Raw genomic sequence first — 18,421 nt, forward strand, 5'->3', positions numbered from 1 at the left:
GAGCTGCCCAGTCCTGAAAATAATTCAGGTGCAAACTTTGTTTGTTTCCATTTGGATAAAAGATTAAACTAAGAATATAATTTCTTGGCATCTTTAATTTACAGTCTGTGTTATGGACATTAAAGTCCCGAAGAGGACAATCTCACAATTTGGGTAAATTAATTTTTAATGATAGGTAGTCAAAAAGGGCAGCAGGATTGTCAGTTAGGAGAGTGGTAAAGGCAGCAAATGAAGGCTGTAAGGTAAGGTAAGGAAATCTTGCATAGATGTCTTTCACCTTGAAATGTGTCTTGAACTGAAGAAATAACCAGAAGTTCGATGGACCTAGACTAGGGTGTAGGGTGAATATTCCATAACTTAAACTTAATAGCTGATGTGTTAATTTAGAGGGCATGTCATATGATATCCTGGGATATGAATTTGTGTGCAAGTTGATATTGTAGTCTTAACTTAAAATAATAATAATAAATTATTATTATTTTAAGTTAAGAATTAAACCACTTGGTTAAAAGAAAGTCACTCTCTAACAAATGCTTTAAATACTGCCACCCTTCTTTGGGTGGCAATAATGACCTAGTTGCCTTTATAACAAAATTTTGTCTTTTTTTGCAAGAAAAAAAAAAAACGCTTAGTTCTTCCTTTCTCTTACCTTTAGCCTTTCTGGTATTAAATACATCAATTCTGTTGCATCCTTGGCTTCCATTAAATTGACATCTTTTTTTCTTTTTCTTTTTTTTTTTTTTCGTTTGAGCCATTAAAACAAAAAAGATTTTTTTTGTTTGAGGTTGAACAGATTTATGATCTGTACAGATCATAAATCTGTTCAACCTTAGAATACTGCTGTCATATTTGTGGTAGTGCACAAAAGACCACTCTTTCTTGATGTTCAGAAGAGGACATTTCAACTAATTGATGATCCTCTCACTCTCTCTGACTCTCCAACCACTATTTCAGACAGTTTCTGCATTATACTTTTTCGACATCAGCTATTTTCATAGATGCTGTTTTCAGCAGAACTGGCATCCATCATGCCCCCATTTCTGTTATATCTACAATAACATTGAGCAACAGCTGTCCAACATCCTTTTACAGTTGAATTGCTGATTAATTGATCTTTTTATCATTAATCCTTCATTCTGACTACCTCAGTTCTTTGGAATAACCTTTCCTATGAAGTATTCTCCAAAACTACACCCTCCAGCTCTTTATGAAGTATATCAACATTATTACTTTTCTCTTGGCCCCTGCCTACACATGGTGTTGATCTGTTATAGTGCTGTGTGTTTTGTAGCTTCTCATGCATGTGGAGTAAAATAAAAATATTAATAATAATGAAAAAAGCTTGAATGTTTAGATTATATATATATGAAATGTCTAACAAAGTTAGACATTTCATATGGACCCTGTAGACATCAATGGTAAGAGTGTTTTTATGATTTTCTTTGCATGGGGGTGGGGGGCATATAATATTTTATCTGTTTTCCAAGAGGTTATTTTTTTAAATTAAAGATACCAAGAAATTATATACTTGGTTTAATCCTTTGTCCAAGTGTAAGCAAACAAGTTCACGTCTGAACTATTTTCAGGACTAGTGCAACTCGTATATAGAAGCTTATCACTTCACATCACTTGCCATAGTATTTGATAAAAATGTGTGGAATGAATAATCAAGTTCAGAGGTATGAGTTGTCACTGAAAAAGATAGTTTCATTCCTGTGTGTCAGTGTTTTTAGGATACCATATTGTAGGGCTTGGTAATTTATGTAAAATATCTTCCATTATGTATGTTGATTTTATATAAATGGAAAATAATAACAGACCACATAAAAGACTTATTATTGACTGAAAAAAAGGAGACAGTTAATTCTTTTTTTCCCAAAGTGAAGTATATTTGTGGATGCTGTTTGAATCCAAAAGAAAAAAAAAATGTGAAAGCTTTATGGCCAAATTAACAAATTTGTTATTAACATCAGTGTCAAACTGTGGATTTAAATGTATCTGTATTGGAGATTTCAATTGAGAGCAAGTCAAATATAAATAATAATGAGCAAGTCAAATATAAAAAAAAATAATAATAAAAAAACCAAAGAGTTTACTATGACAACTTTGAAAAACTGGTTACATGGTGAAGAAAATGTACCGAAAGGGGGAGAGAGAGAGAGGTTATGTTATGGAATAGTGTGTGAAAACAGACATGTCAGACATAGTCTAACCCAGTGAAAAATAAACTTTCAACATCTTTCTCTAAATCCAGAGTAATTTATTAAAAAAAGGTGGCAAACCTTTTGGCAACTCCTATAGATAAAGATGATCTTGCTACTGCTTCTGCCTGGTATCTCCAACTCTGGGCCTGGCTCCCACTGAAGAGACCTCAATAAAGGTCGAAACTAGTCTGGGTAGTGGCCAATCCCTTAATGCATAACATTATACATATCCACAAGGAGATGTGTTTTGCATTATGGGAGATACTGGGATAGTAGTGTTGGTAGCTTGTTCCACCTTTGCTACGAGTTGCCTGGATACTTACCCAGGTAAGATAGTACACTATATTCAGTCCTGAAGATATTTTCAGGTGCAAACTTTGTTTGCTCTCACTGGGATAAAGGATTAAACTAAATTTAACGATGTCAGCTTGATTGTGACAAAGTTGGGCGAGCTGACGCTTGCTAATGTCTACAAGCCACCAAACGTCCAATGGCCTCAACAAGTCCTCCCTCTTTTGAGCCACCCAACTATATATGCAGGAGACTTCAATAGCCATCATGAGTTATGGAAGTATGCTCAGAATGATGAATGTGTTAGCCACCAGAAATAGAGAACTAAGATGGATGGAGGAAACCCTCACAAATGACCTTGCTGCTATGTATAACTACTTTAAAAAATGGAGACTGCAACCAAGCCAAAGTAAAACTGAAGTGTCAACATTCCATCTCAGCAATAAGCTGGCACATGACGAGCTGAACATCTGATTTTGAAACTCAGTTCTACACCATAACAAATATCCTAAATACCTAGAGTTATACTTGATCGCACCTTATCATATAAGAAATATGCTGAAAACACAGCTGGAAAAATTAGAATCAGAAACAACATCACGAGAAATTATGTGGCACTTTTTGGGGTGCAGCAGAAACCATATTAAGAACATCCACACTCGGATTGGTTTTTTCGATGGCAGAGTACTGCGCTCCTGTTTGGCTCAACAGCTGCCATACCAAACTAATTGACTGCCAGCTTAACACCACAATGCGACTTATCACTGGAACCATAAAAACAACTCCAATTTACTGGTTCATAATGCTGAGTAACATAATACCACCAAACCTATGAAGACATGATGTTCTACTACGTGAACATGATAAAATACTCAGAAACACTGAATTGCCTATACACAATGACATACTAGAGCTACAGCTCAACAGACTGAAATCAAGAAAGCCCCCTCTCTGTGAAGCTAAACACCTGAGAATGACCAATTACAACACCAAAGAACAATGGAAGCGAACATGGAGCATAAATACCAATGCTCAACTCCAAACTTGGTTTGATAGGCATCATCTCAACATCCCGGGTATGGAACTGAGTCGAAAGACTTGGACAACACTGAACAGGATTCGCAGTGGACATGGAATATGTGCAAGCTCTCTCTCTACAAGTGGGGAAAAATTCCCTCACCGGAATGTGACTGCAGGCACCCGAATAAATCAATCCACCACATCTCTACCGAGTGCAGTCTTCGTGCATACACAGGCCAAAGAAACGACTTCCTGGAGGTGACACTGCCTGTTATAGACTGGATCAGACAACTTGATATTAACCTATAAGTGTTTTGTTTGTTGAGAGTATAAGTGTCTTTGTTTTATTCTAATTGTTTGTCACTTACTTTCTATATATATTTATTTTGACTTATGTACCTTTATAACTGCCTGTAGATTGCCATATGCTAAATAAATAACTGACAAAAATTTGCATACATTATCATCATCATCATCAAATTCCTGCCATGTACCCTCAAGGGGGGGGGGGGTGTACAGGATATGACAGTACTACATGAAAAATTTACATTACTAACTTCCTATCTACAATTTCCCTCCAAATCAGTCCGTTACTTGTCAAGACTACAACATTATCAGATCTTATATTTCTATCGTCTAAGGCACTTTGTACCGTATCAATCCACCTATATCTTGGTCTTCCTCTGGGTCGTTTTCCTGCCAACCTGGCAGAGAACACTTGTTTTGCTAATCTTTCCTCTCCCATTCTATTTAAGTGACCATACCACCTGAGATTAGCTCTGCTAACGCATTCCTGGATGCTGACAATGTCAAGTTGTTTCCTAATAACCTCATTTTTAATATGATATTGCCATTGATGCCATCTGTTCACGCCTATAATCTTTCTCAGGACTCTCATATCTGCGGTCTCTAGTCTTTGGCCAAGTGTTTTACTTCTGATCCAGCTCTCAGATCCATAAGTTAAAACTGGTTTGAACACTGTTTTGTATACAGCTAATTTAGTGTTCCGACTAATTAAGGGTCAAAGCTGTATAACTGAGAGGAGACCTCCACATAGCCTTTAAAGGAATGCGGAGAACCGACCAGGGCTTCTGACCTAATGTCCAATCCTCACCTTCTCGTGGTGCACCCTGTTGGGTATCTACTTTGATACTGAACGAACGAGGATGGGCTGGCAATTTGGGATTTAGCCGACCAAATTGTATTCTTATTGGTTAAACCAAAATAAAAAATGATGGTACAACATGACAAAATTTCATGCCGGCTGGGGCGTCGCCCGGTTAAACAAGGCCCCCGTTGTTTTCGCCAGGGAACCAGGGCGAACAGCGAAAAGTCAGCTACTGGAACAAATCTGAAAACAAACCCCAACTCAACATCACCAGAGTTAAAGATCGGTACTATCAACGTAAGAAGCCTGAATGGCAAAGAAATGGAGCTAGCTGAGGAATTAGATAAGTACCAGATCGACATAATAGGGGTGACTGAAACAAAAAAGACCAAAACTGGTGAGATCTTTCTGAGCAATAAATACAAAATGTTATATTCAGGCAATAACAATCAAGGAAAAGAAGGAGTAGCCATAGTATTCAACACAAAATACGAGGCTAATCTTCTTGAATGGCAGTCAGTCTCAAGTAGAGTAATGTGGGCAAATATGAGAATGGGGAACTGGACAATGAGACTTATTTGTGCCTATGGTCCCACAGAAGGTTCTACTAAGGTAGAAGTGGAGGAATTTTTTGAGGCTTTAGAAAAAGCAACTGACACAATGAAAAATGAAAAGTTGGTCCTTGTTGGGGATCTAAATAGTAGAGTAGGAAATGATTGTGAGACATACAAAAATATTTTGGGAAAATTTGGAGAAAAGAGCAAAGCTAATAATAATGGCAAATATCTGTTGGATTTCTGCTCAGGACATGGACTGGTTATTACTAACACCATGTTCCAACATAAAAATGTGCACAAATTCACATGGAGAGAAGAGGCTAGGAATAAGAAAAGTCTCATTGACTATGTTATTGTTGATAGTGATGTTTTCTCCCTGGTGCAGGACACCAGAGTGTACAGAGGATTTGAAATTGGAAGTGATCACTATTTAGTCTTGAGCAGGATAAAATTGAATTTCATATTGAAAAGAATAACATGTAAGAAAGTTTTAAAGCGAATAAAAGTTGAGCAGCTCTCAGATGTAAACTGTAGACTAAAATATAGAAATATTATTGAAAAGAAAATGAAAGAGTTTGAGAACAGGAATCAAACCTTGGAGATTCAGTGGCAAACTCTGAAGGAAACATTGATTGATTCTGCCAGAGAGGCATGTGGTGAGGTTGTGTGCAAAGATAAAAAAATCAGAACTCCCTGGTGGACACAGGAAGTTAAAGAGGCAGTGAAGGAAAAGAAGAAAGCATATCAAAAGTTCCTGGCAAATAAGTCAGCTTTTACTCTTACAGAATACAGAGACAAATGTAAGAAAGCTAAACAGTGTGTAAAACTAGCTAAACAAAAGTCATGGGAGGACTTTGGCAAGAATATAGAAAATAAATATCAAGAAGGTGGCAAAATATTCTGGAGGTTGTTGAAGAAGCTTAGGAATGGAGGAAAGAGTGCTGTAAAAGGAATTAGAGATGATAAAGGTGAAATGAAAACAGGAGAAAAAGATATCCTTGAAGTATGGAGTAATTACTTTGAAAAACTGCTAAATGAAACAAGCAGTGATGACAGCACAGTGATAAAAAACACTGACCAGGCATGCAGTCAGGAATACATATCCATACTTGAAGTAGAAAAAGCCATCAAAGGCTTGAAATGTGGAAAGGCAGCAGGAGTAGATGATATTCGACCAGAAATGTTGAAGTATGGTGGTATAAGAGTCTTACAGTGGCTGCACTGCATAGTTCAGAAAGCCTGGACAGAGGGACGAATTCCCGATGATTGGAGTAGAGCTCTCATAGTACCCATATATAAAAAGGGAAATAAAACTGAATGTGAGAATTACAGAGGTATTTCCCTACTGAGTGTTCCTGGCAAGATCTATGCAAGTATACTTGAGAAACGGTTGAGAAGAATTGTGGAAGAAAAGCTTGGTGAAGAACAAGCTGGATTCAGGCCAAATAGAGGCTGTCAGGATCAGATCTTCACTTTACGACAAATAGTCGAGAAAGCATGGGAATATAACAAAGATCTGTATTTAAGTTTTGTCGATTTGGAAAAGGCATATGACAAGGTGCCAAGAGAGAAGCTATTCAATACGCTGCAGTTATATGGTGTCAATGGGGCATTATATCAAGCAATACTTAGTCTTTATTTGAGTTGTGAGTCAGCAGTTAGAATTGAAGGAAGTACAGGAAGATGGTTTAATGTTAAATCTGGTGTGAGACAAGGATGTACATTATCCCCTCTGTTATTCATTATCTATATGGATCACATTATGAAGGAAAGTGGTATTAAACATGATATCAAAATTGGAGATGTTAATGTCAGCTCTTTGCTTTATGCGGATGATGTTATACTTGTAAATAAATCTGCTACAAGTCTGCAAGATTCTCTGACTAACTTGAATAGCTGTTGTAATAGATATGGTATGAAGGTCAGCAATAAAAAGACAAAGACAATGAAAATAGGCAGAATCATTGAAAATGTCAACTGTGTTGTGAATGGAGAACCTGTGGAACAAGTAAAACATTTCAGCTACTTAGGCACAATTTTTACTGAAGATGGTAAACTAAATATAGAAATAGACAACAGAATCAGCAAAGCTGGTATTGTGGGAAGTCAATTGAATAAATTCATATGGAATAAGAAAGAAATTAGTCGGAACACTAAATTAGCTGTATACAAGACTGTGTTCAAACCAATTTTAACTTATGGATCTGAGAGCTGGATCAGAAGTAAAACACTTGACCAAAGACTAGAGACCGCAGATATGAGAGTCCTGAGAAAGATTAGAGGCGTGAACAGATGGCATCAATGGCAATATCATATTAAAAATGAGGATATTAGGAAAGAACTTGACATTGTCAGCATCCAGGAATGCATTAGCAGAGCTAATCTCAGATGGTATGGTCACTTAAATAGAATGGGAGAGGAAAGATTAGCAAAACAAGTGTTCTCTGCCAGGTTGGCAGGAAAACGACCCAGAGGAAGACCAAGATATAGGTGGATTGATACGGTACAAAGTGCCTTAGACGATAGAAATATAAGATCTGATAATGTTGGAGTCTTGACAAGTAACAAACTGATTTGGAGGAAAATTGTAGATAGGAAGTTAGTAATGATGTAATTTTTTCATATAGTACTGTCATATCCTGTACACCCCTTGAGGGTACATGGCAGGAATTTGATGATGATGATGATGACTAATTTCTCTCTTATTCCATATGAATTTATTCAATTGACTTCCCACCATACCAGCTTTGCTGATTCTGTTGTCTATTTCTATATTTAATTTACCATCTTCAGTAAAAATTGTGCCTAAGTAGCTGAAATGTTTCACTTGTTCCACAGGTTCTCCATTCACAACACAGTTGACATTTTCAATGATTCTGCCTATTTTCATTGTCTTTGTCTTTTTATTGCTGACCTTCATACCATATCTATTACAATAGCTATTCGATTTAGTCAGAGAATCTTGCAGACTTGTAGTGGATTTATTTAGAAGTATAACATCATCCGCATAAAGCAAAGAGCTGACATTAACATCTCCACTTTTAATATCATGTTTAATACCGCTTTCCTTCATAATGTGATCCATATAGATAATGAATAATAGAGGGGATAATGTACATCCTTGTCTCACACCAGATTTAACATTAAACCATCTTCCTGTACTTCCTTCAATTCTAACTGCTGACTTACAACTCAAATAAAGACTAAGTATTGCTTGATATAATGCCCCATTGACACCATATAACTGCAGCTTATTGAATAGTTTCTCTCTTGGCACCTTGTCATATGCCTTTTCCAAATCGACAAAACTTAAATACAGATCTTTGTTATATTCCCATGCTTTCTCGACCATTTGTCGTAAAGTGAAGATCTGATCCTGACAGCCTCTATTTGGCCTGAATCCAGCTTGTTCTTCACAAAGCTTTTCTTCCACAATTCTTCTCAACCGTTTCTCAAGTGTACTTGCATAGATCTTGCCAGGAACACTCAGTAGGGAAATACCTCTGTAATTCTCACATTCAGTTTTATTTCCCTTTTTATATATGGGTACTATGAGAGCTCTACTCCAATCATCGGGAATTCGTCCTTCTGTCCAGGCTTTCTGAACTATGCAGTGCAGCCACTGTAAGACTCTTATACCACCATACTTCAGCATTTCTGGTCAAATATCATTTGCTGCTGCCTTTCTACATTTCAAGCCTTTGATGGCTTTTTCTACTTCAAGTATGGATATGTATTCCTGACTGCATGCCTGGTCAGTGTTTTTTTATCATTGTGCTGTCATCACTGCTTGTTTCATTTAGCAGTTTTTCAAAGTAATTACTCCATACTTCAAGCATATCTTTTTCTCCTGTTTTCATGTCACCTTTATCACCTCTAACTCCTTTTACAGCACTCTTTCCTCCATTCCTAAGCTTCTTCAACAACCTCCAGAATATTTTGCCACCTTCTTGATATTTATTTTCTATATTCTTGCGAAAGTCCTCCCATGACTTTTGTGTAGCTAGTTTTACACACTGTTTAGCTTTCTTACATTTGTCCCTGTATTCTGTAAGAGTAAAAGCTGACTTATTTGTCAGGAACTTTTGATATGCTTTCTTCTTTTCCTTCACTGCCTCTTTAACTTCCTGTGTCTACCAGGGAGTCCTGATTTTTTTATCCTTGCACACAACCTCACCACATGCCTCTCTGGCAGAATCAATCAATTTTTTCTTCAGAGTTTGCCACTGAATCTCCAAGGTTTGATTCCTGTTCTCAAACTCTTTCATTTTCTTTTCAATAATCTTTCTGTATTTTAGTCTACAGTTCACATCTGAGAGCTGCTCGACTTTTATTCGCTTTAAAACTTTCTTACATGTTATTCTTTTCAATATGAAATTCAATTTTATCTTGCTCAAGACTAAATAGTGATCACTTCCAATTTCAAATCCTCTGTACACTCTGGTGTCCTGCACCAGGTAGAAAACATCACTATCAACAATAACATAGTCAATGAGACTTTTCTCATTCCTAGCCTTTTTTCTCCATGTGAATTTGTGCACATTTTTATGTAGGAACATGGTGTTAGTAATAACCAGTCCATGTCCTGAGCAGAAATCCAACAGATATTTGCCATTATTATCAGTTTTGCTCTTTTCTCCAAATTTTCCCAAAATATTTTTTTATGTCTCACAATCATTTCCTACTGTGCTATTTAGATACCCAACAAGGACCAACTTTTCCTTTTTCATTGTGTCAGTTGCTTTTTCTAAAGCGTCAAAAAATTCCTCCACTTCTACCTTAGTAGAACCTTCTGTGGGACCATAGGCACAAATAAGTCTCATTGTCCAGTTCCCCATTCTCATATTTGCCCACATTACTCTAGTTGAGACTGACTGCCATTCAAGAAGATTAGCCTCGTATTTTGTGTTGAATACTATGGCTACTCCTTCTTTTCCTTGATTGTCATTGCCTGAATATAACATTTTGTATTTATTGCTCAGAAAGATCTCACCAGTTTTGGTCTTTTTTGTTTCAGTCACCCCTATTATGTCGATCTGGTACTTATCTAATTCCTCAGCTAGCTCCATTTCTTTGCCATTCAGGCTTCTTACGTTGATAGTACCGATCTTTAACTCTGGTGATGTTGAGTTGGGGTTTGTTTTCAGATTTGTTCCAGTAGCTGACTTTTCGCTGTTCGCCCTGGTTCCCTGGCGAAAACAACGGGGGCCTTGTTTAACCGGGCGACACCCCAGCCGGCATGAAATTTTGTCATGTTGTACCATCATTTTTTTATTTTGGTTTAACCAATAAGAATACAATTTGGTTGGCTAAATCCCAAATTGCCAGCCCATCCTCGTTCGTTCAGTATCAAAGTAGATACCTAACAGGGTGCATCACAAGAAGGTGAGGATTGGACATTAGGTTAGAAGCTCTGGTCGGTTCTCCGCATTCCTTTGAAGGCTATGTGGAGGTCTCCTCTCAGTTATACAGCTTTGACCCTTAAGCACCCCTATTGTTATTATTATTACATGGGCAACTCAATTGAGTCCAAAGACTCATCTAGAGACACCCAAACTATGAACACAATATATCATACCTCTCCATGAACCCATTAACAGACAAAGTGCTCACAACTACAGTGTAACCATTCCATTCATTCACCACTCTCCAAACAAAAATGTAGTCCTCACACCCGTCTTAATTATGCCTTTACTAAACTTCCATGGATGACTTTTTTATTCTACCCCTCCTCTAGCTAAGTGCTGAAACATTTCTCCTGCATCAATCCTATAAAACCCTTTAAATGTTTCTATAATATCCCCTCTTTTGGCCTATCAACCAACTTCTGCAGACCACTCACCATTTTGGTCACACACTTCTGTAAATATTCTCCACCACTTCCTTATCCCCAAGAAATCCTGATGATCAGACCTAAGCATAGCAACCAGATGTGGATGTATCAAGGCCTTATAAAGAAGAATGACTTCCTTATCTCTACTTGTTAGTGTGTTCTTCAATAGCCAAGTAATCTTATGAGCTACCTTAGCAATATGCCCTCAAAACTTCAACTCTGTCCACCACCACCACCATTAAATCCCTAGCTTCATTTTTTTCCTGGAGTAGTTACAGCAATGTGGTACACAGCTTATAACTGATTTATCCTAAAATGAATAATTTTACATTTTTCCAAATTTAACTGACACTCATTATCTCTTGCTCATACTGACAGCCTATTTAAATCGTCCTGCAAGCTTTCCACATTTGATTAACTATTATCCTACTTAATTTTGTCATCAGCAAACAACTGAATCCTTTCAGATTATTTCCTATATCATTTATGTACAAATTAAATGGTACTGGTCCTAGAATGGAACCTTATGGCACACCACTGCTCACCTGTTTTCTCCTAGATTCTGCTCCTCCATATACCAGTTTTTGATATCTGTCCAGCAACCACCTTCTTATCCACTTAACCAGTGTCATATCCTTCCCCATTTGTTCTAATTTGCATAACAGAGTTCTATGCATTCTGTCAAATGCTTTGCAGAATCGAGCAAAAATCATTGTGTAGCCACTTCCTTTATCCAACTCAGTTGTTACTCTATTATAAAGAGTTAGTAAATTAGTAAGGCATGACTGACCCTTCACAAAGCCATTTTGACCATCATACAGTATCATATTTTTATCTACCTATTCTTGAATTCTCTTTTTTGCCACTTTTTCTAGTACTTTTACCACCATGCCTGAGATACTGATTGGTGTATAATTTGTTACTGTAGTCTTAGAACTTCCCTCATGCAAGATAATTATTTTGTCTTCTTTTCCACTCCCTTGGAACTCTACCAGAACTGAGACTTAAATTAAAGAGCCACTGCCAGTTCCCTTGCACATTCTCGCAAAATGCGAGCTGATATCCCATCTAATCCCACAGCTGGATTTACAATAAGATTCTGCAATATCCTAAACACCTCCAATTCATCCACCTCCGTTCCCACATTGGTGTACATCACATATGTCAAAGCAGTAATCTCACTTGGATGATATACCCTTGCAAAGTGGTCACTCAGTAACTCAACTGTTTTATCTGCTTCTGTCACATCATCACCATTAGCACTCATTAAAGTTATTCTTCCTCTTACTTGAGGAAGAGGAAGAATGTCTGCCTGTTTGGCTAGTTTATTCTTATAATCTGATTTTGCCTTCTTTCCCATGTTGGTCACCTTTCTTGCCTAACTCCTATACTGTTCAAGAGCTTAATGGCAGTATCATCATTAAGCTCATGCTTAATGATGCTACTCATCCATCTAACTCCTAACCGATTTTCCCTTATTACCTTAATATACAGTTTAATGCTGCTTCCTCTAGATGTCCCTTAACTATCTCCCATGCATTACTAACTTCCTTAAACTGCAGGTTTTTATGCCATGGTACAGTTGCAAGCTTCCTTTTAAGCTTAACATAATCACCTGCATTGTATTTATAGTGATGTGGAAAGAATAAACATAAAAGAAAAAATTCTCATCAGTTATGTTATTATTGAAAGTGATGTTTTCAGATTGATCCAGGATACAAGTGTATAGGAAATTTGAAATAGGAATTGACCATGAATTAGTGTTGGAATGAATAATAATAAGTGTCCTGTTGGGGAGAAAAAAAATATATAAACCTAAATTTAGAAAATTACCATCTATAGTTCATTAGTGATGATAATACCCTTTGAATGGAAAGATCTAGGTTTAAATTCCATGTAGATTGTGAAGAAACTTCACGGGTTTTCAACTGAATGCTGAGTCACGTTTTTTTTTTTATCCTACAAAGAAAAGAAATCAACCTGAGAACACAATTTGATTGCAATAACAAGAAGATAAAGACAATGAAAATAGGCAGAAGCATTGAATCAACTGCATTGTGAATAGAGAACCTATAGAACAAGTAAAACATTTCAGCTACTTAGGCACAATTTTTAGTGCAGATGGTAATTTAAATATGGAAATAGACAACAGAATCAACAAAGCTGGTATGGCAGGAAGTCAATTGAATAAATTTATATGGAATAAGAGAGAGGTCAAAACACTAAATCAGCTGTATACAAGACAGTGTTCAAACCAATTTAACTTATGGATCTGAGAGCTGGGTTAGAGGTAAAACACTTGACCAAAGACTAGAGACCGTAGATATGAGAGCCTGAGAAAGATTAGGGGCGTGAACAGATTGCATCAATGGCAATATCGTATTAAAAATGAGGATATTAGGAAAACACTTGACATTGTTAGCATCCAGGAATGCGTTAGCAGAGCTAATCTCAGGTGGTATGGCACTTAAGGGAGAGGAAAGATTAGCAAAACAAGTGTTCTCTGCCAGGCTGGCAGGAAAAAGACCCAAGATAGATGGATTGATATGGTAAAAAGTGCCTTAGAAGATAGAAATATAAGATCTGATAATGTTGGAGTCTTGACAGGTAACAGACTGATTTGGAAGAAAATTGTAGATAGGAAGTTAGTAATGATGTAAATTTTTCATGGAGTACTATCATATCCCGTACATCCCTTGAGGGTACATGGCAGGAATTTAATGATGAGTATTTATGGGCTTCTGCTCAGGGCACTCACTAATCATTACTAAGACCATATTTCAACATAAAGATACATCCAAGTTCACTTGGATGTATCTTTCACAGTTATTTAGTTTTATGTAGGCAATTTGTTATACACATAGTTGTCACTTAATGCCCAATAAACAAGATCCTGAAGAAGCTGTTCACCAAAACTGGTCTAATTAATTTATTTAATTTTAAACTTACAATTTGTAATGTAGAAAAACACTGTGTAGACATTATTTAATGATGAACAACAACAGAGGTTTGATAACAACAAGTCGAATATTCATTTTTTGAGGTTAATCCACTTATTATCTTGAGTAGTAGTTAACCAAGAATAAAAGATAAGATACAGTGTATCTTTGTAGACCTGAGTGATGCTTATCATATAGATCACATCACACAGAGGTTTTTATAATCATAGACTGGTACAAGCTCTGTAATTTCACTTATAAATTGATCATTGTTATGTAAAACAATGATATGATAGCATGCTTCAAATGAGAAATTTCTCCTTTACTTCTAATATAATGAATTACTGTGTCTACGCCAATTCTTTTGGTTTCAATGTAAGAATAAAACATGGACAACTCTGAAGAACCTTGCATCTGTAATCCCTCATGGCCAAAATAGCATCAATTCCACTGGTTTACTGATATGGTGAATTAATACATAATAAATGTACATGCACTTTGATTACAATTACTTTCTAAAGAAAAGCCATTGTAATTTTGCAAAATTATCTGAATGCAAAATAACATTTTCAAAAATATAGTGTATAAATATAAATTTATAGAGTTCACTTAATGAAACTTGTATTAAGTGAACTCAATACAAGTTTCATTAAGTGAACTCTATGCATGCACTGAAGGAAAACTTGTTCATGAATTAACTCCTTATTATAAAACCCCTGTCTATTCAGAATTATGTAGTAAAATATTTTGGACAACAATTTAGATTAATCACATATTAGTCTCAGGTGGAATAAATAATTTCTATTTGGTAGGTGATCTAAGGTTCAAAAACAATCTGTCAAGAGTCTTTAATTACATACAATTAACACAATAAAAATGAGAATAACTGTTACATACAACTTATATTTGAATTATTTACCTTAAATAAATCATAGAGGTCATCACATAAATCTTGAACAAAGTTCATGTCAGATAACTGAGGTAAAACTAGATCTCTTGTTTCACTAGAGAAAGGAATTTTTGCCTGAGGAAGCCAAGCCCAGTGGTAAGGATCTTCAAAAAAAAGTTCAAGTTGCACAATAATATATAAAACAAGCATAAAATCATCATATTATTTCCTTTCTAGAGAAAGTCATTTGTATTTGATATGTAACAAACATACAAGAGTTCATATATATATATATGTTTATATTTAAGTGATTCTATATATATTATATATATAGGGTTGCTTAAGAGTCAAAGGCAAATAACCGGGAGACTGCCACATCGACATTAAGGAATGTGGAGCACCAACTGGTGCTAATGACCTAATGTCCATTCTCACTTCATGTGCTGCACCTGATTAGCAGGTATCCACTGGGGAAAAAACAAGGATAGGATAGCAATTTGGAACTAAGCTGACCAAATTGTACTCTCTATGGGTTTAAGCCACAAATAATACTAACTATCCTCAAGAGGTGGGCTACTATGGCAGCGCTACATGATTAAGTTTACATTATTAATAATCTCTTATCCATAATTTTTCTCCAAGTTAGTCTAGTACTTATTAGAACTCCAATACTGCTGTATCTAACATGTTGGTCTTCTAAGGCACTTCTGACTGAATTAATCTATATAGACCTTTGCTTCCTCTGGATCTTTTTTCTGCCATCTTAGCATCAAACACCTGTTTTGATAACCTTTCTTCACCCTGTTTAGGTAATCATACTATCTTAGATTAGCCCTGCTCGCAAATTCTTGAATGCAAATAATGCCACGTTTTCTCTAATGTCTTCATTCTTAATATGATTTTCCCCTGGCACCTTGTTAGAGTACTTTTTCAGATCTACAAAACTTAAGTATAGATCCTTGTCAGTCATATTCCCCATGATTTCTCAACCATTTATTAAAGTGAAAATCTGATCCTGACAACTTCTATTAGGCCTGAATCCAGATTATTCTTCCCCAGCTTCTCTTCCACAAGTTTTATCAGCCTCTTTTTCAAGTATGCTTGCATAAATCTTACCTGGAACACTTAGGGAAATTCCTCTATAAATATTATATTCAGCTTTATTCCCCCCCCCCCCCCCGCTTTTTTTTTTTTTTTTTTTTTTTTTTTTTTTTTTTTTTTTTTTTTACAGATATGAATTATTGGAGCTCTACCATCAGGAATTTGACCCTCTGACTTATGCAGTGTAGCCACTGCAAAACTTTTATATCTCTATACTTAAGCATTTCTGGTCGAATAACATCTACTCCAGCTGCATTTCCACATTTCTAGTTTTCGACAGCTTTTTCTACTTCAAGTATTGATATGTACTGCTCTTTGCATTCCTCTTAAAAATTTTCTAGTATGGTGCCGTCACTGCTTGTTTCATTTAACAATCTTTCAAAGTAATTACTCCAGACATCAAGGATATCCATATCTTCAGTTTTCATGTTGTTTTTATCATCTTTGATTCCTTTTACAGCACTCTTTCCTCAATTTCTAAGCTTTTTCAATGGCCTACAGAAATTCTGCCACCTTCCTGATATTAACCTTCTATTCTTTCTTCAATAATGTTTGTATAACTGAGACTACAGTTTACCTGTAACAGCTGTTCAACTTTAATTCTTTTTGTAAAAAATTATTAATGTAAAAAATGTAAATTACCCAGTTTTATCCTACTTAAAACTGGGTAATGGTCACTTCCAATTTCAAATCCTCTGTGCACTCTGGTATCCCAAACCAGTATGAAGATATCATTATCAACAATAACATAGTCACTTTGTTTTTCTTATTTCTTCTCTCCATGTGAACTTGTGCACATCTTTATGTTGGAACATGGTGCTAGTAATGACTAGTCCATATCCTGAGCAGAAATCCCACAGATGCTTACCATTATTATTAGCCTTGCCCTTTTGTCTAATTTTCCCTTTCCTAAAACCTTTCTATAGGCTTGGTGGGATTCACTTCCTACTCTGCTGTGTAGATATTGACCAAGTACCACTTCTTCCATTTTCTGCTCTGGTGATTTGAAAAATTCCTCCACTTTTTTCTTAGAAGAACCTTCTGTGGGACCATAAGCACAAATAAGGTTCACGATCCATTTCCCCATTTTGAAGTTTGACATCATAACTTACTTGAAACTGCCTTCCGATCAAGAAGTTTATTTTCATGTTTAGTATTGAATACTATTGCTAATCCTTTCTTTGATCATTATTGCCCGAGTATAACATCCTAAACTTATTATTTAGTAAGATCTCACTTGTTTTTGTCTCCTTTGTTTCAGTGATGCCAATTATGTACACATGGCACTTTTCCAGTTCTTCTGAAAACTTCATTTCCTTTTCATGAATACTTCTTGTATTGATGGTTGCTATCTTCAGTTCTACTGATGTTGGGTTTGTTCTTCTTCTTCTAGATGTTGAGCTTGAGTCTGCCCCAGTAGCTGAATTTTAACTATTCACTTGTTCCCTGACAAAAACAGTAGTGGCCTTGTTTAAAAGTGTTGCACCTTGGATGGCATGAGATCTCATCATGTTGCACCATCATACTATTTGTAGTTTATGCCAATAGAGAGTACAATTTGATTGGCTAAGTCCCAAACTGCTAGTGCATCCTTGTTCATTCAGTGCATAGCTACTAACAGGGAACACCACATGAAGGTGAGGACTGGTTAGGTCAGAAGCCTCAGTTGGTTCTCTACATTTATTTGGCTTTGACCCTTAAGCAATCGCTTATAAACTAATTTTTCAATAAACACATCAGCAAAAATTTTCTGAAATGATTAGTGCCTGGATGTTATCTCAATGGTAGAAATATTTACCATATATTTTCGCATATAATGCGATCCACGTATAATGCGAACTAGAAATTTTTTTTGAAACTAGCCCTAAAATGCCATGTCCACGGTATAATGTGATCTGTTAATCTTGTTTCATAACATTATAAATAGTACAATACGAATTAATGAAAGAAATATTTATTTTAAAACAAAATGACAAAATACAATACAAATTAATGAAAGAAATATTTATTTTAAAACAAAATGTCAAAATCCTTTAAATTCTTCATCTTTTGAGTCATCAAACATTTCATTTATACATTCATCTGTAGGGATTGCATCATCAGTGTATCAGTTGTCGTCATTGTCTTCATGCTTTCCATTTTATTGTGCGTCATCCTCGCTTTCGTATATGATGTGATCTTCGGATCCATCGACTGAATTACTTATTCCACATTTAAGAAATGAGCATTGAATCATTTCAGATGGTATCGAATCCTATGCTTCTTTAACCCAGCTGGCAACTAGGGTGATCTCAGGCCTCTGAAAATTCCCACCCTTTGTCATCTTCACCAAACCAGATGACATCCATTCTCTCCATTTTTCACGTAAGTGATCTTTAAACAGCTTATTCAAGCTGACATCAAGTGGCTGAAAAACGGAAGTTAGACCATCTGGTATGACTGCTAGGTCTGTATGTAGCTCACATGCTTTCTCTTTGCT

The 18,421-nt window shown here is 36.0% G+C and overlaps 1 protein-coding gene across 1 annotated transcript in view; it reads right to left on the reverse strand.

The window, feature by feature from the left end:
- Positions 1-18,421, reverse strand: part of LOC150106780 (phosphatidylinositol 4-kinase type 2-alpha-like) — a 148,888-nt gene that overhangs the window by 30,624 nt on the left and 99,843 nt on the right. The window contains exon 8 of the mRNA XM_090393316.1: positions 14,872-15,005. Within this exon, the coding sequence (XP_090249442.1) occupies positions 14,872-15,005 (134 nt within the window). The remainder of the gene's footprint in view (positions 1-14,871; positions 15,006-18,421) is intronic.

This window comes from Typopeltis vanoorti, chromosome 5 (genome assembly GCF_054136105.1).
Source record: "Typopeltis vanoorti isolate ZY-2024b chromosome 5, IOZ_Tvanoo_1.0, whole genome shotgun sequence".
Taxonomy (NCBI): Eukaryota; Metazoa; Arthropoda; class Arachnida; order Uropygi; family Thelyphonidae; genus Typopeltis; species Typopeltis vanoorti.